Here is a 24,061-nt window from a genome sequence, read left to right as displayed (position 1 = left end):
GGAGATCCTCAGACTCTTATTTCCTGTTCTCGTCTTACTGACCTGGCAGGAACGTCCAACCCAATATTAGATGACCGTGGTGACAGCAGATGTCTATCTTCATTTTGCTTGTACTATAGGTCTGTAGTCAAAAAAACTACATGACACTACATTCTTGGAGCTGAACAGTAAAACAAGACGGGGGTGGGGGGTGTCCAAATAGAATGAATTAGGACACAGTACTGGGGCACGGAGACCAGCCAAGGAGGAAAATGAAAATCAGGAAAGTAAACGAGGGAAGGCACAAGGTCAAGGGAGCCCCTCCCTGAGATCTGAGCTTCTTAACGCTCCAGCTTCCTGCAACAGAATGGAAAATAAGCAGAGAGCAGCAGCGCTGGAAGTCTGCTCTCCTGGCTCCCAGAATGCTCTGCGCACTGGCTCTTCCTGTGCCTTGCCCTGCACAAGCAATGAAGAGCCACAAAAAGGATGCTAAGGATACTGTGAAAGCAGAGCCTTCCAGATCAGGAAATTCTGTTCCTGACAGGGCATGGGCCAAAGGGGGAACTTTATAGGCCTGGTGACCAGATACAACTGGCCCCTCTGCAGCTCATCTTATTTCCTGGCTGAGTTACTTGTAGTTGATGGAGATTGGTAACAAGGTAAGGGAACAGAGACTTGGTGCCAACGATATTCTTATTCCTCCCTGTGACTCTGTGGCGGCCAACACCTAAGCGGCTACAGAATACAGAAGTAGACAGTGAAACCTTTGGAAGCTGGGAGGAGAGAACCTGATTGGAGACCCACTCCAAGAAGACCCTCCTCCCAGACCATTAGCAAGCTACAGGGCAGGGTTCCAGAAGGGGAAGAAAATTTATCCTGCCCCATCTGTCTAGAAGTTCCCGGGATCAGCTCATCATTACACTGGGGTGTCACAGTCCTTCAGCACCCTGCCACCACTCAATAAAACATTGGAAGGAGAATGAGACAACAGAGGAACTTGGGGGACCTCTCCCCTTCCCGAAGTAAAGCTGATAGGGGATAGTTCCAGCCGACAGAGCGAGCAAGAGTGTGGCCACAGTCAGGTGCCCCATCTGGACCTCCACACTGTATTTTGCCACAGAGCCACAGAGCTACAGGTCCGGGGCCTTGAGGCTCAGGTAAAGCAGAGCAAGCAGTCTGGAAAGAGCAGCCCTCCTGGGAGACAAGGCCCCAACAGTAACATTTTGTTTTTGTTTTTTTTGTTTTTTGAGACAGGGTTTCTCTGTGTAACAGGCTGTCCTGGAACTCACTCTGTGGACCAGGCTGTGCCTCCCAACTGCTCAGATTAAAGGCGTGTGCCACCACCACCTGGCCAACGGTCACTTCTTATGGTATAAATACTTCTCCTATGGCCAACGGTCAGCTGATAGAAAGTAGAGCCAAGGGTGGCGAGTCTCTGCTCTGAAGTTAAGGAGCACAGTGTCCCCACCCCCATACCCAGCCTTGCGCCCAACCCGAGAGCCAATGGTCAGCTGGATGCTTCCCCAAACCTACATCCATCCTTTCCAGGGAGGGCGTCTCCTCCTGCCTTGCAGCTGGCATGGTGACTCAGCTGCCCCTAAATTTAGGAAAAGGAGCAGAGGGTAGAGCCAGCTGCCTGGCTTCCTCTTCTCCCCAAGATACCCCACCCTGTCAGCAGAGCGACAAGACTCACCTCATCACCACAGTCCCTGGGCCACACCTATCTGGGCTTCATCTCACAACTAGGGAAATCATTGTATCGGGTGCAGGGTTTCCCAGGTGGGAAATCTTTGACTGCTGGGGGAAGCATTGCAAACTGGGGCTGTGGGTTATGGTATTCCATGCTTGTCCCTCCCAACAGGGTCCCTGACCCTGGCTCTTTCTTGACCTTTCCTCCCAGCAGATTCCTCTTTGATCTCTCTCTCTCTCTCTCTCTCTCTCTCTCTCTCTCTCTCTCTCTCTCTCTCCTCTCTAACCTCTCTCTCTCTCTCTCTCTCTCTCTCTCTCTCTCTCTCTCTCTCTCTCTCTCCACCCACACAGAGTGGGTCTAAGCAAGAACAGAACAGCTGAGCTAGGACGATCTTAGCCTCACAAGGATGAGACACCTGAAGTCCCCATCAGGGTGAACATCAGACACCCACTGTTTCAGAGTACTCTCACAAGCCTTCTGGGATGAGCTCGGAATGAAATAACATCTAAATAGCATCTAAAATCCTCCTCTAGCCTTTACCACCATCCCAAACTGTGAGGACAGTGAACATTTTAGCAGGTGCAGAGTCTCCTCTCTGCTTAAAGCATCTCTCCCCTAAGTCACTGCCTCCAGGAGGCCTTCCCTGATTGACTTAGTTGGTAAGCTTCATACTGGGACCTTGGTTCTGCTCTGTTTCTGCACAATTTATCCTCTGTTAGAACCATCTATGTACTCATTTCCTGATAAAACTGCAGGCATGGATAGATACTGATCTTTGAGTTCCAATGCCTGACTTAGTGCCTAATAGATGATCTACACAGCAAGGGATGGCTGTGTGAACATTCCCAAGACCTCCTCAGGCTAAAAAAATACTGCCAAAGGCTCTAACCTATGCTGTGCCCACGTCTCCCCCAATAGACCACAGAGACCAAACGGGAGGGGATGGGGAAATGGGGAGAGGTTTCCCAGGTCATGTCTCCAAGGCTGTTTGTTACCTGCTACCCGGTGAGCCACCAGCCCTTCCAGGTTCAGTGGTTCTTCCTCTGGAGTTCGGGAGGGGTCTGAAGTAGTTTCCTTTGGTGGGAGTTGAGGCTGAGTGACGAGACCAGGAAGAGAGGTTGGGGGCTCTTGAGGCCCCGCAGAACTATGGGGGCTTGGAAGGAAGGCAGAAGAGGCTGGGCTTTTTGGAAGGAAACTCTGGTTGGATCCAGCTGGACGCAGCTGATAATCATAAGGTGAATAAGACCTGCCAGAAGAGACCATCTCTGGGGCTCCCAGGGAATGCCCACTAGGGATATAGCCAGATCGGGACTGGGTCAGTGGGTGGGACTGGCGGGAAGAGCCCAAGAGGGGCTGGGAAGCAAGTGGGGAAGCCCCTGGCCAGGCCCCAGGGACACTCTGGGACTTATGAAGAGGGGCAGCCACTGAAGTCGGCTCCAAGTCCAGCATCAGCATATTAAGGGCTTCAATGGACTGCTCGATCTCCTGCTGGGAGGCCGCTCTTGGGAACTCTGGGAGAGTAGGTATAAGGGTTTCTGCTGACAGCTGGGGGCTAGGCTTGCTACTGGCAAGACTCTGCAAGGGGGCTCTTTCCTGCTGTCGGGGAGGTGGGTGAGGCTGCTGCTGCTGCCAAGAATTCAGGCCCCTCTGCACAGCCTCTCGGCTGCTGCCCCCACGGGCTGGAGCTTGGGGCAGCTGGGGCTCCACATCTGGAAAGGACTGGGATCGGAACAGACCACTGGGGTCATAGCCACAGTGGGCGCTGGTCACTTGTGACCAGGCTGGGTGGGGTCCCTCACGTTGGTAGCCAGCTAAACCCTCCTGAGCTGAGTAGGAGGGCCGAATGGGGGCCGAGTGACTGCTGTGGGGTACCATCCGGTTGGCAGCCTCATAGGGGTAGCCTCCACCATTGAGCATGGGTTCTGTGGAATAGGACTTGTCCAGACCATTGGTCAGTGGGGACAGAGTCTCTGGGTATCCACCTTCGCTGGTGTTGGTGACCCCATCCAGGGAGGACAGTGTGCCCATGCTGCCCCCACTCTGCCCATCCTGAATGGGCAGCTCATCATCCAGAATGTCCGTCTCCCGCTCAGATGCCAGAGCCCCACCATTGACGTGAACCTGGGCTGGGACGATGTGGCGGCCAGGGGAGGACACAGTTGGGCCCCCAGCTGGGTGGGACCTGAGTTGCTGAGCCCGGTACATGGCGCCTTGCTTCTCTTTATCTACACCAAAGCCGCTTAGCAGGCGATCTAGCTCCTTCTTCTCCTGAGGACTCAGAGAAGCAGGGGCAGGGGCAGCCCCAGAAACAGGCTCATCGGTCTTGTCTGTCTTGGTGGAGGCTGTGGAGTTGCCAGAGTCGCTGCTCACAGACAGTGTGTGTTCCACATGGTTGGGAGTGGCTGACAGGGCAGGCCGTGCAGTAGTGACAGGCCCTGAGCTGCCATTCAGGGAATCCTTCTTCTTCACTTTGGCATACAGACTCCCATCCAGTGGCCCTTGAGTGTGACCCACCACTTCTGCAAGGACAACAAAGGAGACAGCAGGCAACACATGTCAGCAAAAGGCAGTCACACTCATTAGTGATAGTCCCCCGGAAAGAGCTAAAGGCTCACGTCCACTGAGCCCCAAAACCTCTCCTCATTACCCTGAAAATAGCAAAGGGGAAATACGCCAGCCCCCTAGCCAAGGCTTTGGGGAAGAGCCCTCAACTTTGCACTCAGCTTCAAGTGAGGTACAGCGTAAGACGGTGCAGACTGGCCCAGGCCAGTGTCCAGATGTGGTACATCACAGCTTCCAACCCAGAGCAGCACAAATTATTCCACGGGCCTCAGCAACCTTCTCTTTAATATGAGGGCGAGAGACAAGGGAGATGGCTCAATGGGGAAGGCATTTGCCACACAAGAATGAGGAGCTGCTTCAGACCTCAAGCACTCACAGGAGAAAAAACGAAAACATAGACAAAGATATCTTCCGGTCAACCAGGTTAGACAAACTGAACTGACAAGCTGCAGGTACAATGAAAGACCTTGTTTCAAATAGTAGGGTAGAGAAAGACTGAGGGGAGGAGGAGACACTCAGTGTTTACTCTGGCCTCCGTGTACACACACACACACACACACATATACACACACACACACGCACACACGCATGCACACACACACACACAAATAATAATGAAATAAAATGAAGACAGTAACTAAATCATGTTGAATCATAGAAGACAACCCCTATTCACTGAACTCAAGGCCCTCCAAACGAATGAGCCGATGCCCTATAGCGGTATCACACTAAGACGTCACCCACTGGGAGCCATGACTTCTGTTACCATGAACATCATTAATTACTGAAAGGGGACATCCCGAGTCTACTCAGCCCCTACAGTACCCACTTCAGGAAGCTTCTTCTGCTTTCCAGTCCTAAGGGTCCTGCCCTGGGTTAGAGGCAGCAGGGCCAGAAGAGGCATTACCTCAAACACAAGCACATGGAAGGTTTAAGTATGTAGACCTAAAGACAACCTTCAAGCAGGAGAGCCAAAGAGAGTCCCAGAGGATGGCAGGGGGTATAAATACATACAATCATTCCCTTCATAGAGGGGATCTGGAGAGTTCCAGGAGTGGTAGGGCTCTGGGCAGGATCCACACATGCTCATTGCTGTACTGGGCAAAGAGGCCGAAGTCAAAGTTAAAGGCAAACCAGCCCTAGCCTTCCACAGTGTAGTATATAGCTCAATACAAAGAATTTTCCAGAACAGTTCAAACAATGCCATTCTTCCCTCCCACTCACATTTCCAGAAGTTTCTCCATATTTCTCCCAGAGCAATGGTCCATCCTTGTGGACCCGTAGTCCGTGACCAGCAGGCTTAACTCAGAACATATACGCCTCTAAAGAAGGGAAGGAGAGTAAGGTGGGGCTGCAGGAGGCTCCCCAAAACAAGCACTCAGATGTCTGCAGCTCCCAGAACGGGAAGGGACTTCAGTGCTCCAGCAGTACCCATGCCAAACTATGGAGTAGGGCAAGGGAGAGTATGGGGTTAGTGGGGGGTGCTAGGGCCAGGCCAGAGCAGTAGTAGAAACATCTTAGGTATGAAGTCTGGGGGGTGTCCTTTTGTCTGCAGACAGCTCTGGAGAAGCCCCCAAGAGCAACACTTTCTCTGAAAGGAAAAAGTGAGTGCTGAGTGGCTTGGGGCCAGAGGGCTGACTCAGAAACAAGGGCGGCCCCGCCCCTGCCCAGGCAGTTCAATGACTTCACACCCTAAGGAGACAGCAGCCCAGTTTCAGCCCTCGCACCCCGACCCCACCCCCACATACCTCCTCTCCTAACTCTCCAATCCAGACCTTAGGTATCCAGAGAAAAGGCCCTTCCCAAAGGCTGTACCACCTGCAGCCAGGACCCTCAGTCATACACAGAGCCAGACACAGAGCATGAGAAAGCACATGCCATTGAAATCAGTCAGTCGGACACTCCAAGATGTATCCACACCGAGGCTCGCAGAGGGGAGAGAAAACAGTAAGAAAGTGCGGTCTGTTTACATGTCCAAACACCAGCCACTAGACTGCAGAAGCCGTCTCCCTGTACCAGACATGTTATAGGCACTTCACATATGCGGTTCTGCGAGGCTTGCTACTCAAGCAGGGCTGTGCCTCCAGGAAAGGTGGAGAAACAGAGGTACAGAAAGGCAAAGAAATCCATTTTCAAATGTGTGGAATCTGTGAAAGCTTTCGGTGAGGCCTAATTTACTTTAAACAGAGAGAGTGGGAGAGAGAGAGAGAGAGAGAGAGAGAGAGAGAGAGAGAGAGAGAGAGAGAATAAACACACAAAAGGCAGGAATAATCCAAAATAAACATTTAAACTTAAAGCCACAAACACTTCAAAAAGTACAAATGATCTTGCCGTGCCCAAGAATTATCCCTCAGGCCCAAAATGAGCCACTGAAAACAAACCCTCACACAGAAGATTATAGCCAAAAACAAGTGACCATACGACCACAAAACAGGAATGCCTCCAGCCGTGCTCCTGTGCGCAAGGGCCCACACACCACAGGCCACCACACGTCACTCAGAGCTCTCAGAGATGCTGGCCAGACAATAAACTCCAAACTTCCACACATGCTCCCCAGGGCCACGGCACTACAACTCTGGCCTCAGTTTCTACTGAGGCTCTAGCATCTACACAAGCATCCAGCCCTAAGTGACAGCTGCCTGTTGTGTCTGACAGCCCAGGCTCCCAGGACTGTGGCCTGTGTGTGCCATCAGCCTACCCTGTACCAGACTGCTAAGGACTAAGGTGGGCCCCATGTGGCTGCCTCTCTGTCTTGCTTGCCCTTAACTCCAGAGGAGTAAAGTATAGGATAGGAGGCTTTCCTCTGGCCCTGTCTCCCTGAGAATAGGCTCCCCGTTTACTGGCTACTTCCAGAGGGGACAAGTACCAAAACCAAGGGCTGCCATCCACAGAGATCTGGAGAGTAGGTCTCTTGGGCCAGAGGGCAGGGAGAGTTGCCTTCCCTCCTCTGAGCCCGGGCAGCTGCAGACCCTCCACACAGGCAACAGAACAGATGTCATTGTACGCCTAAGGCCAGGGTTCCTCTATAGGCTCTACCCGGCTCCACTGGCTCTGCCCTGCAGCTCCTTCACTCAGCCACAGCAGCCGTGAGAGCCAGTGGTGTTGATCCGATCGGAGAACACCCAAGACCATCCCAGAATCCACCCAGGAGTTTGTAAAAGAAGAGCATTCCCCAAGGCAGGCAGGAGCATGCAGGCTGATTCTCGGCACCTGACCTCCTGGCCCCTCCCAGCTCCTCCTTTTCCCTCTTAGCCAGTCCTCGCTCAGCATTGATTTTGAAAATGTCAATATTAAACTTGTTCAGCCATGTAACGTATCTCACGTAGGCTATTGTTCTCGGCAACGTCCGGAATATCAACTGCCAAGCCACTAAAGAAAATCGAAGAGGTGTAAATTATTTAATTAAACACTGCTTGTGAAACACAAAAGCAAATATATCTTGCTGTCCCCCAGGAAGGGGGCTAGTTGCTCCTGGCTGCCTACAGGCCACAGGGGCCCTGCCCTCTGAGCTACCACAGCACCTTCAACTGAGTGGCCCTCTACCTAACAAGGGCAAAATCAAGGGCAAGCAGGCCTGCCCCAGCCCCAGCAGGACTTCAACTGATGGCCCAGTGAGGAAAACCCCAACCAGTGGAGCACTCTCACCCTCCTCCTCTTAGGGACACCCAGGTCAGCGCCTCCAGCCCCCCAGGCCAGGACACACACTCTCCGGCTCCCTCTCTCGCACCACAGACACATTAAGTCCTATTTAGCGGGACCACAAGAAGCCGGAACACAAGGCTGGTTTCAATCCATCAAAGCAGGAAGGGTAAAAGAGAAAGGCATACACCAGAGGGTAGAAGTGGGATAAAGTGGCAGGGAGACGAGAAGGACTTGTGGGGGCCTGGGGGTGGGAAGGGGGATCCAAGGCCCAGCAGCCAACACAAGCATCTCAAGTAAAGCCCCCTGAACAAGGAAGGAGGTCACGGCTCAGAGAGGTCTGGCACAGAAGAAGGGTCTGTCTGGGAGGGGTCATGGGTCCTGGCCAGGTGACGACAGAATAGAAAGATCAACAATACCAGATACCCAGATTGTCATCGATCCTGGGCAGCAAGCCCCCAGACCCCAGTGCAGGCTGGTTGGGTGTCCTCTTCTATAACAGACTGCATGCTGTCCATCTTTCCGGGAAACTGAAAAGTCCACGGTGGAATCAGGGCCCCACTCACTTCCCCTGACTATCCGCTCACTCTAGCAGCCACTGGGAGATGGATTCAGCCCAAGGTGCTGTGTTTGGTTGCATGCACCAAGGGGGCCTTGCTCCACCAGGGCAGGGATCCAGATGGACGAGTCATGGTTTTGGAAAGATCTAAGGAAAATCCCCAGCTGACTTGGATGTGGATCCACACACTGGGGCCCGCTCCCAGCAGCACCCTGTGCAGAGGTATGCCAAGCCCCAACAACAGCACCACCAGAGGCCGGGACACAGATGGGGCAGGGCAAGTCCATCTGACACACCCAAGAGGAGAAAAGGAGTAGAAGGCGCTAGAGCTAAACCAGTCTTGGAAAGTGTTTTTTAATTCTGATGCTCTGGACTCTTCTAGGAATTGTTAAGAAGACAGATCCCAGGGCCCATCTGAAGGATTCTCACTGGGAGGCCAGAGCTGGGGCTGAGCCTCAGCACTGTAAACATGCTATTTGTAGCTTTGGGATCTAAGATTTGGATCCGAATGTGGAACAGAGAGATGCTGCTTGTTGAGACATCAGGACAGACAGCCCAGCCATGGGGAGGATGCCATGCTGGCCTGGCTAGCTCTGAGAAAGGCACCCCCTTCGTAAGGAGGACTCCCGGAGAAGAAAACCTGAACAGCCAGCAGGTGTGTACGGAAGAGTGGATGATTTATGAAGGGCTTCAGAATGGGGTCCTGAGTAATAAAAAGTCCTTTGGAGCCAAACAAATAACGATCTATTGGAATACATTACCCAGAGCAGCGATGGCCACCCAGAAATCAAGTGCAGGGCCAAGTGGAAGAGGCACCCAAACCCTGGCAGTTTGGAGGTAAAGTGTGAGTGGGACCTCTGTGCTCCTTAAAAGTAATAATAGAGGCACAATGTGATAGTACAGGCCTCTAATCCTTGGAGGGCCACAGAGACGTGGTTCTGAGGAGGACACAGAGGGAAAACAAGCCCCCCATCCCCCACACCAGGCACACCCTTCACTTAGAAAAACAGCTCCCACCTTAAAATGGCCTAGTCAGCTTGCATCAACTACTTAAGCCACTTTGGAGCAGCCTCCAAGATGCATGCGAGGGTCTGGATGCTTACTCAAAGGTTTGCTGAGTGGCAGCCTTCAAGAGCTAGGGCCCTGGAGCAAGGCCTGGCACACCCAAGCAGGCTGTGCTCCCCTCTCTCAATCCTCTGCTTTCCATTTTCCAACCGCTCCCCTTACCCGAGGGGAAAGCCCAACCCTCCTGGTGGACACACCAGATCTTTTATCATCTGGCCCTGCCTGCCTTTTGAAGCCTCTTCTTTGCTGCCCTCAACACCCCACACAGCCTCCACTCTATTGGTACTAGGCTATTTCTGTGCTTTTCTCTCTGGCATGCAGTACACGCCGTTCCTCCTCCTAAAGGCCCTGCCTTGTCCCGACCCCACTGGCAAAAACCCCTGCCTCCTCCTTTAGACCCAGTGGCAGCTCCTTTGGAGCCTCCCATAGGATGGGCCCTTCCCGCTGCCGCTGGAACTCATCTGCCCTGTAAATCCATCACACACTGCTTGACCATTATTGACAAGTGCGCCTGTCTTCTCCAAGAATTCGAGTGTTTCCCAAAGAAAAGGCATCTTGCTTCTCTCTCTCTCTCTCTCTCTCTCTCTCTCTCTCTCTCTCTCTCTCTCTCTCTCTCTTGCCTTAGTGCTCAGAAAGCACCAGACACATGGTCTATAAGGACGTAGCCTCTTGGAGTTCACTGTAACCCTATAGGATATCTCCATGGAGAATACAACCTGCACATATTAGGTATCCCCATAATCCACTTGCCTTACATTTAAGTAGCCCCAAAAGCTTGTGATAATCCTGCCATTCCCCAAGAGACTTCTCCATATAACCCAGTTGACAATCAGGGGTTCTAGGTGGACCCCAAGGCATCTCCAAAGGATCCTCCTTAATAGTACTACAGCAAAATATCCACAAAGCAGGATTCCTCCTACTTCACAGCATAGGCCAAGTCCTTGGAACCTGACTTGGGCAGAGCCTAGTCCACGGATCTCCCTAGTCACACTACAGGCCAGGGGACAATAACTTTGTTAGGCCAAGGACATCTTGAGGGTATCTGACGAAATTCTAGAATATTTTTAAATTATTTATTCTTATTTTATGTGCACTGGTATTTTGCCTGCATGTATGTCTGTGTGAGGGTGTCAGACCTTGGAGTTACAGTTGTGAGCTGTCATGTGGAGGCTAGGAATTGAACCTGAGTCCTCAGGGAGAGCAGTCAGTGCTCTTAATCACATAGCCATCTCTCCAGCCTCTCTAGAAAAAAATTTTTAATGTATATGCATTTTGCCTGTAAGTCAGGGAATAAACGAGCACTTTAAAGCCCACCTATAGGCCCCAAGTTAAGATATGTTCATCTAGGGGCTGGAGAGATGGCTCCGTGGTTAAGAACACTGGATACTTTTCCAGACGACTGGGTTCAATTCCCAGTACTTACATGGCAGCTCACAACTGTCTGTAACTCCGACATCCTCGTACAGATATACCTGCAGGCAAAATATCATGTTCATCTAAAAGTTAGGGTGCTGTTTCTGGGATGCCTATCACTCAGGACTAGTGTGAAGAATCCAAGCTCCAGGAGGAAAGCACACTGTCAACATGCAAGCCTTTGGGGGACTTAGAAACTTCTTGCCCAGAGCACCCTAATGCTTTAACTAATCTACAGGAGGACAGACAAGGCCAAGAGGAAACATTGCCAACGGCCCAGAAACTCCAGAGGCTCCTGAGATAGCTTGCCTGCGTTACAGGGACCTCTTGGGCTCAGTGGCCAGTCTGGCTTCTACCTGGGGTCACTTCTCGTCTATCTATCTAGGAGGATGTCAGCTCAGGCTGCAGAGAACTCTGGGAATTTCTACAGGGGGATGAGCATCCTCTGGGGTCTGAAGATCAGCAGAATGAGAGGTTGAAAGGCCACACCCAACCTCTAAAAGGAACCACAGAGGGGACACAGCCTCGGAAACAGGAAGAAAAGGAGGCACCAGCAAGCGACACCCAGGGCATGTAGGTCTGCTGTCCACGGAGAGCTGTCCACCGGTGTAATACAGACAAGCTCGGAGTCTCAGGTCCCTGTAGTCAGGGGACGATGAGCCTGGGTGTGGCAAGAGAGACCCCTGCCTTTTTATCGCCCTAATCAGAATACATCTGAAAAAACCCTTAATGTTTATAGCAAGCAAACAAGAGGGGGACAAGTGTGAGCATCCTCACCAGCATCACACAAACCCACATCCATGGGTCCAGGAAGGGTGGGGTGCCGTCCCCTCTGCTGAAGCACAAGAAAGGGGTGGGAGAAGGTGGGAGAGCCAGTGTCCAGAGACAGTGCATCTGGACTTCTGGTCATTAAAGCAGGGAAGTCAACCTAGAAGGGCAAGAAAAACGACTGCAGCTGTGCAGCTCCCCTCTAGACTGGGGGCAGCTAGACTGGGGCCTGGAGGGACTCAAGGTCAACTGCGCACAAAAGGAGCCACTTTAAAAGCCTCGAGCTCTTAGAGCTGAGAGGACCAGAGGGAGTCATTCCCCCACTTTATAGGCTGGAAGTGGGGCTCAGGGGCTCAGGGGAGCTGAAGGTCACTTGGCAAGGACATGTCAAGCTGACACCTGGCTCCACGTGCAGTGCTCCTGTCTCCATGATGGTCAAAGGTGAAGATGACTAGAAAAGTGGAACCTGGGAGGAAGAGGAGGAGACAGCGCTCCAGCCATGGTAGGAAGCCATTAACTTCAAGGCAATATGACATGCAGGGTCCAGTACAGTGAAAGTGACAGATATGTCCCCTGGGTCTTCCATCCTAACTGGATCCATAGCATGACCTCCAGAGGGAGGAGGTGGGAGATGGTGACCGTGACCTTCATTTCAGACCCTCCCAAGCAGGGACTCTACCTACAAGGCAAATGACCTACCCTGGCCACACATCTGCCTGTGCACACAGAACAAACGTGGATCTTCCTGGCCAGACTTCACCTGTCCCGTCCCAAGAAGCCCTGCAGACCTAGCACCTGACTCCCCAGCCTGGTGCTATAACCAGAGCAGGGCGCACCCACTCCCCGCCCTCGCCTATCCAAGTACCAGATAGTCCAGACACATTCAGGATGGTAAAAATAGCTACCAAGTCCTCTGCCAGCTCAGGATGCTGCCTGGGCACTCAGAGAGCCCTGACTGGAGAAACAACAGAGTGGCCAAGAGCCCTGCCAATGAAAATGGGGAGAAAGCTGTGAATGGGAGCATTATGACCATCCCTGGGGACCCCACAGTTTCATCTACAAAATAAGGGAGTGCCCCTAAATAATACTTCATAAGCCACCTACGGTGGACTCCTATGTCATTCTCTCTACCCACCCCAATTCTACTCAAGACGAACCATTGCCCAGAGAGACCAGACAACTCATATCCACCATGCTCCTCCACCCCGCTGTCCTTCCTCCAAAATCTGTGACCATAACACGACCCAGAGAGTCCCTCCAGGAGGGGACACCAAACCAGGCTGACACAAGCATATCCCAGTGCACTCAGAGGTGGCCCTGCACAGACTCAAACCCTCCTGGTCTCAGGTCTGAGGGACGCTGAGCTCCAGGCAGAAGGTGCCCACCCCAGGTCCAGCAGAAACCCATACAGGGGACAGACAGGGGACAGCAGCACAGCTAGCTGCACTTACCCTCTGAGCAGAGCAGGAGAGCGGCTGTGGGAACACTTGGATTTGTCCCCTCTGCTTCAAGTTTCAAGTAATTTCCTGTCCGGCTACGGCTACAGTTCTCAAGCTGAGTGTCCTCCTCAGGCTCTCTGGGACTGTCAGGGGGTGGGAGGAGCCAGTGCCGACTGGCCCTACACACACACACACACACACACACACACACACACACACTACTCCCTCCCTCCCTCTCTCTCTCTCTCTACTCTAGCTCGCTCTCTCCCCCTCTCGGCTCAGGCTCACTCTGGCTTGTAGGAAGCCAGTGGGATCAAACTCTGTCTGTAATCCCAGCCAGCTGGGTCCCCTGGGTTTCACTTATCATCCTGCAGCTATGCAGCTCTTGAATGACATCACAGTGGCTTCCCCTCCAGCCCAGCCCTGCTCTGAGTCCCAACCCAGCCCCAACCTCAACCCCAGCTCAACCTGCCCCAAGCACAGGAGTCTGACTCCAGCCTCCCAGCCCAGGCCAGCCAAGCCCCAGTCCCCAACCAAGGGCAGTTCCAAACTACAGCAAACAAAGGAAAAGACCCCGGAGCAAAGGAGATCGAGCCCAGAGGGATGGGCAGGGCTACCAGGCCCTGAGAGAAAAGAGCATTATGCGAGGGACTGAGATTTCTTTCCCCAAATTTTCCACATTTTTCCCACTCCAAGCAAATGGAAGGCAGAGCAGATGACAACAATTTTCCAGCTGCTGAGCAGTAAGGTGGAGAGGGATTGTGTGTGTGTGTGTGTGTGTGTGTGTGTGTGTGTGTGTGTGTGTGTGTGTTTTCCTCCCCTCCCCAACCCTACTCGCGCCACCTCCAAGCGGAGTGTAAGAGCCAGGACACCTCAGTGGCTTAGAAGAAGGAAAAAAGAAAAGGCCCCATATGTCCCAGAGAGGGCTGGGGTGCCACCAGGAGAGGAGGGCAGAAGTCCCAAAAGCTTTGGCTTCTGGCCCGGGAACCTTGACACAGTCTGAGCGAGGGTGCTCTGAATGCCAGTGGGGGTCTGACTGGAGCGTCTGAAGCCGCCTTCCTGTTTGCGCTGTTTATTGCCCTCTGCCGCAGTCGCAACAGGCAGGGACACTTTTCCGAGGGTCAGGATGCCCACTGTCAACCTCAGCCAGCCAAATGTGTGGCCAACCACTCAGCAACACACGGGCAGGTGCCTGGAAGTTCCCACCACAAGCTTGGCTTGCCCTAAAAGGCGAAATTACCAGAGGATAGCCGCCAGGGCACCAGGTCCTTCCATGTTGTTTGTCTTACTTGGATCTCAGCTGAAACGTTCAACTCAATTCCCATGCCAGTGGGAACTTTGCTTCTCCCCTGGAAGAGTCCCCCTCCACCTTCCCTTGGCACCCAATCCTCTGTGACACTAAGGTTCTTCCACAGCTCAAGACTGTAGCCACTTTGAACCTGCCAGAGCAGCTCAGGAGGAAGAGCCTGCAGGGGAAGACCTAGATCCCTCTGTGCCCCAGTCATCACACGCTGGCTCCTTTCCTCCTGCCCAGTGCCAGCTGCTTCCAACGACTATGGAGAAAGATGAGGGGAGGAAGAAAACTGTTACTCGGGGCCCCTGCAAAAGGGTCCCTGCCCTGCCTGTCTCCACTGATGGCATGGCTGAGCAAGCAAGGCAGGCAGCCAGTCTCATAGACTCCTGTGTTTGTTTTTGCATATTAGAAATAAAACCCAAGCTAGGCAGTGGTGGCCCATGCCTTTAATTCAGCACTAGGGAGGCAGAGGCAGGCTGATCTCTGAGAGTTCGAGGCCAGCCTGGTCTACAGAGTGAATTGCAGGACAGTTAGGACTGTTATACAGAGAAACCCTATCTCAAAAAACCAAAAGATTCCAAAGATAGGGAGGGAAAATGGAACTAGAAAGAGTCTCCTCTATCTTGGACTCCAAACTAGTGGAGACCACAGCCCATAGGGACTACTGCAATGGCCCCCTTGTCTCCACAGCATCTTCTAGAACTAACCAGCAATGCCCAGGCTCCTGAAAGGGTTAAGGTGCTCCCACAGACACGCCTGTCCCCACTCAGCCCACAAACAACGGCAGCAGCCCAGTTTGATTTCACTTCCCATCTGAACACCATCTGTAGTATTTTGTGAATTACTAAAATAAATTTAACTTAAACCAGTTCTGAGCACCAAACTTCATGAGATCACACACTTGCTATGCTAATTATACACGTTGTTCTTTTTCTTTGATAGTTTTAAATCTTTTGATAAGGGCTGGTCTTCAGCTCACTACGTAGTAGAAGATGACCTTGAATTCCTGATCCTCCTGCCTCCACTTCCTAAGGGCTTGGATTACAGATGCTTGGTTACTTTTGTTTAATATACATTACCATGGGCATTCCTGAAGTCAGTTCATAACCATTGCGGCAATGTGGCCAACGGACAGGACCGTGGAAATACTAGGTACATAAACAAGTGCCAATTTACTGTGAAAGCCGGGGAGGGCATTGGCGTAGAGGACAGTCACTACTATGACTTCTAGCGCATTGTCACAACCTCAGATGCATGGTCTTCTGGCCAAGCATCTGCGGGGTCACATGGCGCATTCACTGCGACCCTGGGAGTTCTGCTTCCTATAAGTTTGGCGTGACTGAACCAAGAAAGAAAGCACATGTAGAATTTCTACAGAAATTATGATTCCAAGAAAGATTTTGAAGAGATGAAGAAGGCTGGTGTCAAGTGATTTCAGAATGTAAAGAATTCTTTAGATTGCTGGCCTGTGCTCCTGAACTATGAAACGTGAATATGTGAGCTAAGGAGTAGATGACCTCAATAAACAATTAACAATTGTATGGACAGAAAGACAGGAAGGAAGGGAGGGAGGGAGGGAGGGAGGGAGGGAGGGAGGGAGGGAGGGAGGGAGGGAGGGAGGGAGGAAAAGAAAAGAGAAAAGAACAGGCGCCAACAGTGACCCCAACCTGATGGCCTCTGGAAGGCAATGGGAGCCCTTAGGAAGTCCTCTAAACACCCTGACTAGCCGGACACAGTCTTCCCTTGTGAGATAACACAGGATTCAAGCAAGTTCAAGTCCAGCCTGGGCAACATAGTGAGGTTATATCAAAAAAAAAGAGAGAGAAAGGTGGGTGTCTTAGGGTTTCTATTGCTGTGAAGAGACACCATGACCACAACTCTTATAAAGGAAAGCACTTCACTGGAGCTGGCTTACAGTTCAAAGGTTTAGTTCCTTATCGTCATGGCAGGAAGCATGGTGGCATGCAAACAGACATGGTGCTGGGGAGGTAGCTTAGAAGTCTATCCAATCCACAGGCAGCAGTAGGAGACAGTGCCACACTGAGCCTAACTTGAGCATATAAAACCTAAAAGCCCACCCCCAGGGACACACTTACTCCAACAAGGCCACACCTCCTAATAGTGCCGCTTCCTATGGGCCAAGCATTCAAATAATGAGTCTATAGGGGTCATTCCTATTCAAACCACCACAGTAGGAGAGGAAGCAAGGTAAGGAGAGAGGGGCAGAGAGACCCTGGCCTCAAGACCCCACTTCACCCCAAAAGACAGAAAGCTCCATGGCTTGGGGAATCAGAATTTTAAAATGCCCTTGTGGGCACAACCAGGTTTGCACAATGATGGTCCGTCCTCGTGGCATCTAAACATTTCCTGTTACAGGACTTTACCATCTTCCCAAGAAGGCACATTTCATCTTTAAGTAACAGAAACAGGCTCTTAACTCTCATGGTTGTCATGTCTCAGTGGACTTTATGGTACTCTTTGGGTAGCGCAGAACAAACCAAGGTCCTCCAAGAGACCCCTACAGATACTCAGGGTGTGTAATGTCCTCTGAGCCCTCCGGGACAGTCCACTCTCACTAGCTTATCTATGCCCTGCTCCTAGGGCTCCTTGTCACCCTCAAAAGGAGGCTGAATAGCAGGCCACACGAGAAGTACGCTACTTTGTGCTGTCTGGAAGCCATACTTCCCATAACACAGCCTCAGAATACACCTAACCCCATTGCTTATGCCAATCCACCATCTGAAAGGATTTAGCTGGGAGCACGGTGTCTCAGCAACCCTGTCTCACTCGCTGTCATGCAACATGCATGCTTGCTCCAGGATATATAATTTAGCCATCCCCTTCTCTGATAAAAGATATTGTACTGAATGTCCAGCAAAGGCCAGAGTCTCATGAAATGACCCAACCCTGGAGAATGTGATGTCACTGAAACTGGGAAGATGTTCAGTACAGTTCTGCTCCGACTTCTGTGCAGTCAGTGTTCATTCCCTGCATCCAAAACATAGCTCAAGGCAGGGAGGTAGACCCAGACACCTTGTGGCTGCTTCTAGTGCCCAGGATTCATTGAATCCCCATATTTGCTGCCATTGCAGGCAGCCATCCCAGGCTATTTCCTAGAATCACAACACAGTCAGCCCAGGGACATCCTGAGTTCAGCTGCTGGTCCACCTGATCCCAGCCATCCAACTCTAGGAAGCAGAGGTCCCCACTGACTCCCGGAAGGAAGCCATCCCTTATGCCAGACCTGGGACACTTGCCCAGAGAGAGGTGGCTAAAGGGTCCTAGGAGCCCAGCACACAGGGACCATAAGCATCTCCCGCTGATCCAACAGTACAAAAATGGTGAGACACTAGAGGGCCACACCTCACTGGAGAATCAGCTTCTGCCTACAGATCCAATGACTTCTCCACCCTTCCCAGGACAGCCTTGGCTCAGCAGAGTCCTCATCTGGGGAGAAGGGAGTTCAGCTTGCTATGGCCACAACTTTAAGAAGTGTGGTCCCTTCTCGCTGTTCTGTGTCCTGTTTCTATCCTAATCCCTTTTTTTCTATTGACTGGCAGGTATAGAGCATTTCCCAGGCCTGGCTCTTGGCTCTTGGTCAATGTTAGTGCCCCCCACCTTCTTCTCTCCCCCTCTTTCTCTCTGTGTGCACACATGTGCATTAGTGAGAGTGAGCATGTACTTGTATGCCTGTGTGTACAGAGCTCAGAGGCCAACCTCAGATGTCTTTCTTCAGGCCCTGTTTACCTCTTTCCTTTGAGACAGGGTCCCCTCCCTGGCCTAGAACTCACGGAGAAGGCTAAGGGCTCCTCCAGTGCTCACCTTCCCATCACTGGGAGTAGAAACACTCACCCACAATACCTGGCTTTGTACACAGGTGCTGGAATAGAACTCAGGCCTTCATGCTGGCAAGGCGAGCACTTTGATAGCTCAGCCATCTCTTCAGTCCCTTGGCTCTTGTTCTTTAAGGGACAAAATGATTGTGTTCTCTGTCTTTTGGCAGTCGTGGGGTTAGAAAGAAACAGAAAACAAACCAGTGTCTCTGGAAGGGCTACTGTATGGTCTGTGAGCAGGTTCTTGGAGTAAGTAAGCTGGCAGAGTGGGGTGGAGGTGCCATGTGCAGCACCAGGTGGTTGCTGCCCAGGGAACATGTAGCCACAGGTATATGGAAGAAATGCCATGGGTATACAGCAGGCAGACCAGAGCTAGAGAGAGGGGGGAAGATGCAGGGAGGGGAAACTGAGTTCCCAAAAAACTGAACTTCAGTTCAGCCGCTTACTGCACGACCTTGGCTGGCTGGCTTAGTTCTCAGAATCCACCGAGGAAAGCACGGTGCTCTAGAACTTCCAGTTCTAGGGAGAACCCGGGATCATGAAAGAGGCAGCAGGCATAGGCAGAGGGGTGGGGGCCGGAAGAAGCACCCCACACCCTGTGACAGACATGGTTTCAAGTAGCTGAAGGTGCAGGGAGAGAAGGAGAGGAAGCAGGCGGGGTGGTAAGAAAGAGGGCAGGAGGGCCTGCTGCCTGGCAGGCTGCAGCACTGAGGCTGTGTGTATGCACACATGCAGGTGTGTGTGCATGAGTGGGCACATGTGTGAGCACATGTGTGTTGCATGTATGTGTATGATAAAAATATGGTCCCAGAATGCCCTAGGGTCTTCCCCCAGCCCGGAAGACCTGAAGCGCAGTTCAGGGGTACAGGGGCAGGGCAGGCTATGGAGAGCAAGCCTTCTGGGGGGCTCCAAATCTAATCCAGGAAGGCAGCAGGCAGGGCCAGTCTGGGAGTATGGTCCCCGGGAATAGGATAAGATTATGCAGGAAGGCGACTATCAGCTCCCAGACAGATGTATGCACTGGACAAAGGACAGACAGACATCTGGCCCTCCTGGCTCTCCTCACCCCACTGCTCCCAGCAGGGACATGCTTCAGAAACATCTTCACCTAGGAAGGTGGAGGAGAAGGGAAAGAAGGATGGACAAGTTTGGGGAGCTAAGGAGAATCAATCAATGCCTGCATCCATTCACCAGGTGACCACACTTAAGCAGGGGTCTCTCGCTGGCCTCCATAACTGCCTGCCCAATGCAGCAGCCAGAAGGGAGCTAAAGATGATCTTGTCCACATGCTCTTTCTGCTCCCCAAGACAAAGGAGCCCTGAAAGAGGGACAGGGAGGCACACAGCCAGGGCTCAGAGGCACCAACAGTGATAAAGACAGAGGGGACCACGTGACACGCTCAGAACCAAGCATCTATACACCAATGGCCAGGTTAATACTGAGTCCCTGGAAGGGGCTCCCTGGGAATTGCATGCATGCCAAGGAGAGCTATGAGCATGACAGGATCATGTGGCACCACGTCTGGGCTGTTCATGGTCACATAAGGACCCACCTTTGTCAGTGGGTCAATCTCAAAATGATGTAAGCGCTCAGCCTGACAGAAGTACTGGGGGCTGAAGGGGCTGTGTGCCTCTAGAATACAGGTCCTGCTGTGAGGCCAGGGAATGCAGGGCTGGAAGTCCAGGGGTTCATTGGACACACTACAGGGGACTGTACAGAGTGACCCATTGAGTTCTCCACAGAAGAGTGTCTGCAGAGTAACCCAGGGGCTCAGTGCACAAGAGAACTGTGCAGAGGGTCTGTGGAGTTTTCTACGTGAGTGAGTGTGGGCGGGGCAATGGACACAGATGATTCGTATTTCCCTTTAAACCAGGCAGTTCACTTCTGTGATGAGTGAAATGACCTTCCCTGACTCCCAAGCCCTCCACTCCACAGGGAGCCTTACTGGATAGGAGGCAGCCCCCACCCTCCGCCCAGCCCTGGGCCTTCCCACCCTGGCATCCTACAAGGAACACCTGTGGACACCCAGAGGTTCCTAACCTTAGTTCAGACAGAGGGGGCTCTGAGGGAGGAAGGGAGAGGAAAGATCTGAAGGAAGTCTTTGCTTTCATATCAAAGTCTGACCTCACTGGTCCAGGGGTAGAGAGCACAGAACCAACATCAAAGAAAGCTTGCTGCTGCCCCCCCCCTCCCGCCACCCTCCGCCAGCAATCAAAGCAACACACAACTAAAGCCTCAGATAAGTGTCAGTGACAGCTGTCAGGACGGGAAACTAGGCAGTGAGAAGTCAGGGCCTCACCCTCAGCGGGCTTTGCCTCGGCTCACCAGGCAAGGGGAATCCAGTTGGAGCCAGCAGGGCTGGAGGGCATCCAGCTCTGCCCTTAAAAGATCTATGTCCCTGTGGGAGAGGCTTTGGGCACAAACAGTTTCAAGAAAGGAGAGAAGAGGGAACGAGGAGTCTGGAGTGGAAGACATGGTGTCCTCTTTACCCAGAAAGCGAGTCTTGTCAGAGAACTCTAGAAGTCACCTTGTTCCTTTGCAGACACAAGCCACAATCACTCATTCACCCACACAGGTGCATGGGTGGAAAAATTCACCCCAACTTCAAGAAAAACTACCCTGAAGCTGGACAGTGGTGGTACATGGCTTTAATCTCAGCACTCAGGAGGCAGAAGTAGGCAGATCTGTGTTTGAGTCCAGCCTGATCTAACGGTGCAAGTTCTAGGACAGCCAGGGCTACACTGAGAAACCCTGTCTCAAAAGAACCAAAAAGAGAAAAATGAAACATCACCCATTCCCGTTTCTCACCCCATAACTACAAGGGTCTCCTAGTTACCAGACCCCCGTCCCAGGCTTCCCCTCTCTAACCGTCCACCAGGTAAGAGAGGGGCCTCACTCAGCAGTGTTACCAGACAGCAACGGCAGCAGATGGGGAGTCCCAGCCAAGGGTACCAAGAGGTGACTGTGGCTAGCCTTCGTTTGTTCCTCTGACTGGAGACCTGCCCACCTTAGGGAGGATGCTCAGCCAGACACTGGCTGAGGCACCTGTTTCTCTTCTCCTGTTGGCTGTGCCACTGGCTCGAGGCTCTAAACTCGGCTGAGGCTATTTTCTGCCCTGGGGCTAGGGCAGAAGCAGTGACTTACAGGAAGTCTGTAAATATACACCAGTCTTTAGTGGTCCCAAAGGCCAAGCAGAACAATAAAGAGGCTGATTTGTTTTCATTGGAGAAATGCTGAAACTTAATCCCTGAGCAAGTTGACCCTGCAATGGCTGCACCTCCACCCACAACAGAATTAGCCAGTGTCGCCCCCCCACTTCCAAGACGCCCAAGCTGCTCCCCTGGGGCTGGTAATGGGAGGGGGACAAGTGAAATGGCAGCTGTGGCTCCAGCTTGCCGAGGCAAGCCTCTACTGCCCTGCCACTGGTCTGCAAGGGTCTCCATGATACAGGCACAGCTGTGGGCTGACAGGCAGGTTTCCTGTTTTAACTCAGGGCCTTGCTCCTATGGTTCAGAACCTCAAAGCTGCATGGGGCAGGAGGGCAGGGTTCCCCCAGACTCCTGCTCATGTGAAAAAATAGGAAGAAGTGCTGGGATGATGGACAGTGGGTACCAGAACCCTGCTAGGGAACCTTAATCTCTCTGTGCTCGCTACTTCATCTGTGAAACAGAGGGAAAACTACTTGGCTCACAGGCCAGTGAGCAGAGGTAGAGGAGTCCTGGCTCTTCTACAGTATCTTGTTCAGGGGGTGAACACAGTGTGGGAGCAGATTGCCCTCTGGCTGCAAATGTCAATCAGTACAGCCCTTAAGGAGGCCAACCTGTCACTGACCAACCCCCTGGGAAAGGTGGCCTGTGACTTGCACAAATAAAAACAGAACATTCCCAAAACGGCCATGACAACTCTTCTCGAAACCAAAAAGCCCAGCTGGAAATAACCTAAAAGATTGGTTACTTAAATTTAGGTTTTCAAAAAATTACTAATGAATAAAACATGGCACATAGGTATGGCAGAATATTATGCAGTTTAAAAAAAATGAGAAGCCTCTTGATGTGCTATTTGGGAAGATCGTCATCATCTACCATTTGGTGGAAGAGCTTAGGGGAAAAGCCATGCAATCTGCACAATGGCTACCAGACCCTAAGTGACCTGGACCCCATTAGATGGGATGTATTCTATCACAGCCTCCATTTAAGCCACACCAGCCCCCACTTAGGATTCCCAGACATCCTGGGCTCCTGGCGCGGGACTTCTGCACTTGTTATCCCCATCACCTGGAATGTTCTTCCCTGGTTATATACCTGGGCAGCTCAGTCCTCTTCCAGTCTTACTGTCCGCTTAGTAAGACCTAAAATGGGTAATCCCTGTGTTTAAATTCCTAACCACCATGCCGGCTGCCCATCCCAATCACTCTTTCACAAGCAGAGCTCAAGTTTCTCCTGTCTCATAAGATATAAGATACTGAGATACTTCCTTACATGTCTTCTTATCCTGTGCCTTTAATTCTGTGTGTGTGCATTTGTGCAGGTGTGCATGCATGTGCGTGGAAGTGAGAGAGCTTAGGTGCTGTCTATCTTTTTTCTTTTCTTTTCTTTTTTTGAAACTTATCAAGTAGGCTGACCTGCTTGATCAGCAAGCCCCAGGACTCCTCCCATCTCTGCCTTACCATGTTGGGATCACGAACACATGCCACCATCATGCCAGACATCTACATATGTTCTGGGGGGTCAAATGCAGATCCTCACGGTTCTGCCGGCACTTTATTGAGCCATCACCCTAGTCCCTAATTTTCTTTTAAACCATCTGCCTTCTTCTACTAAAACACAAGCTCTAGGCTCTTGTTTCCATCACTGTCCTGTCCTCAGCAAATAGGGAATCAAGGGACTGGCATATGCAGGCCCTCAATAAATGCCTGGGGACTGAGGGCACAATGCTACTGAGGACCCATGTGCCACTCACCACAGGTGATCTCTGCTCCCTCCCCTCCTCCACTCAGTACAGTCAGTGGGCTCACGGGTGACCTAGAACCATGCCTTTTCTCGTCTGTATTCTGACATGCGGCATTTGGAGGGGCTGTGACCAGTGCTGGAGTGTGACCAGCCTGGGAAATGAACCCCAAGAAATGAGCCACCCTGGGGGTGCAGCCTGCATTGGGACAGTGGGAGCCAACACTGGACAAGGAGCCAGAGGTCTGATTTAAAGGTCTGCTTCTAGCTAGGATGTCTAGAAAGCTGTCTGACTCACTTCCAGAGGTGTTTTACAAGGTCCCTCAGAGAGGAAAGGCTTTGTGATAAACCTCTAAGTCACTGTCCTGAGCCAGATGTTTTCCTTCTCTCCATTTTGAAGATGGGAATATTGAAGCTCAAAGGCTGAGCACCTTGCTGAGGGCCAACAAAAGGCAGAAGGCAGAGCTAGGACTTGACCAGAGCAGCCCAAACCCCAAGCCCATGCTAGCACCTATCCTCAAGGCCCTGCCCGCCTAGGGACTGACCTGTCCTGAGACCCTTCCTCCATAGGACACTAAGAGGCACTTCCACATTCTTGAGAGAACCAGTCTGTTGCTGAAGCCCATAAGCTTCACGGGGCTTTGGGAGGTCTGGGCAGGAAGGGGCGTGGAAAGGAAAGGAGGTTAGAAAAGATAAATCACCCATGGGCAGCTGGGAAGTGGAGGGAGGGATGGCATCCAGGAAAGCACTGATCCTCTGCCAGACCTAGATCCCTTGAAACAATTTCCCTAAAACAGCCCCCAAACTGTCAGTGGGATAGAAAGCAGGCCAGAAGACCGGCCCGGAGGGCAAGGCTCTGCAGCAGGAAGGACAA

At 52.0% G+C, this 24,061-nt stretch overlaps 1 protein-coding gene across 7 annotated transcripts in view; it reads right to left on the bottom strand.

The window, feature by feature from the left end:
* The window catches only part of Tns1 (tensin 1), a 215,067-nt gene that overhangs the window by 37,520 nt on the left and 153,486 nt on the right, over nucleotides 1-24,061 (bottom strand). For all 7 annotated transcript variants that reach the window (XM_038339634.1, XM_038339636.1, XM_038339640.1 and 4 more), the window contains one exon: nucleotides 2,665-4,188. In XM_038339634.1, coding sequence (XP_038195562.1) covers nucleotides 2,665-4,188 — 1,524 coding nt within the window. The remainder of the gene's footprint in view (nucleotides 1-2,664; nucleotides 4,189-24,061) is intronic.

Source organism: Arvicola amphibius, chromosome 8 (assembly GCF_903992535.2).
Source record: "Arvicola amphibius chromosome 8, mArvAmp1.2, whole genome shotgun sequence".
In the NCBI taxonomy this organism is placed as follows: Eukaryota; Metazoa; Chordata; class Mammalia; order Rodentia; family Cricetidae; genus Arvicola; species Arvicola amphibius.
The sequence above is the reverse complement of the archived record's forward strand: the minus strand, read 5'-3'. Positions and strand labels throughout refer to the sequence as shown.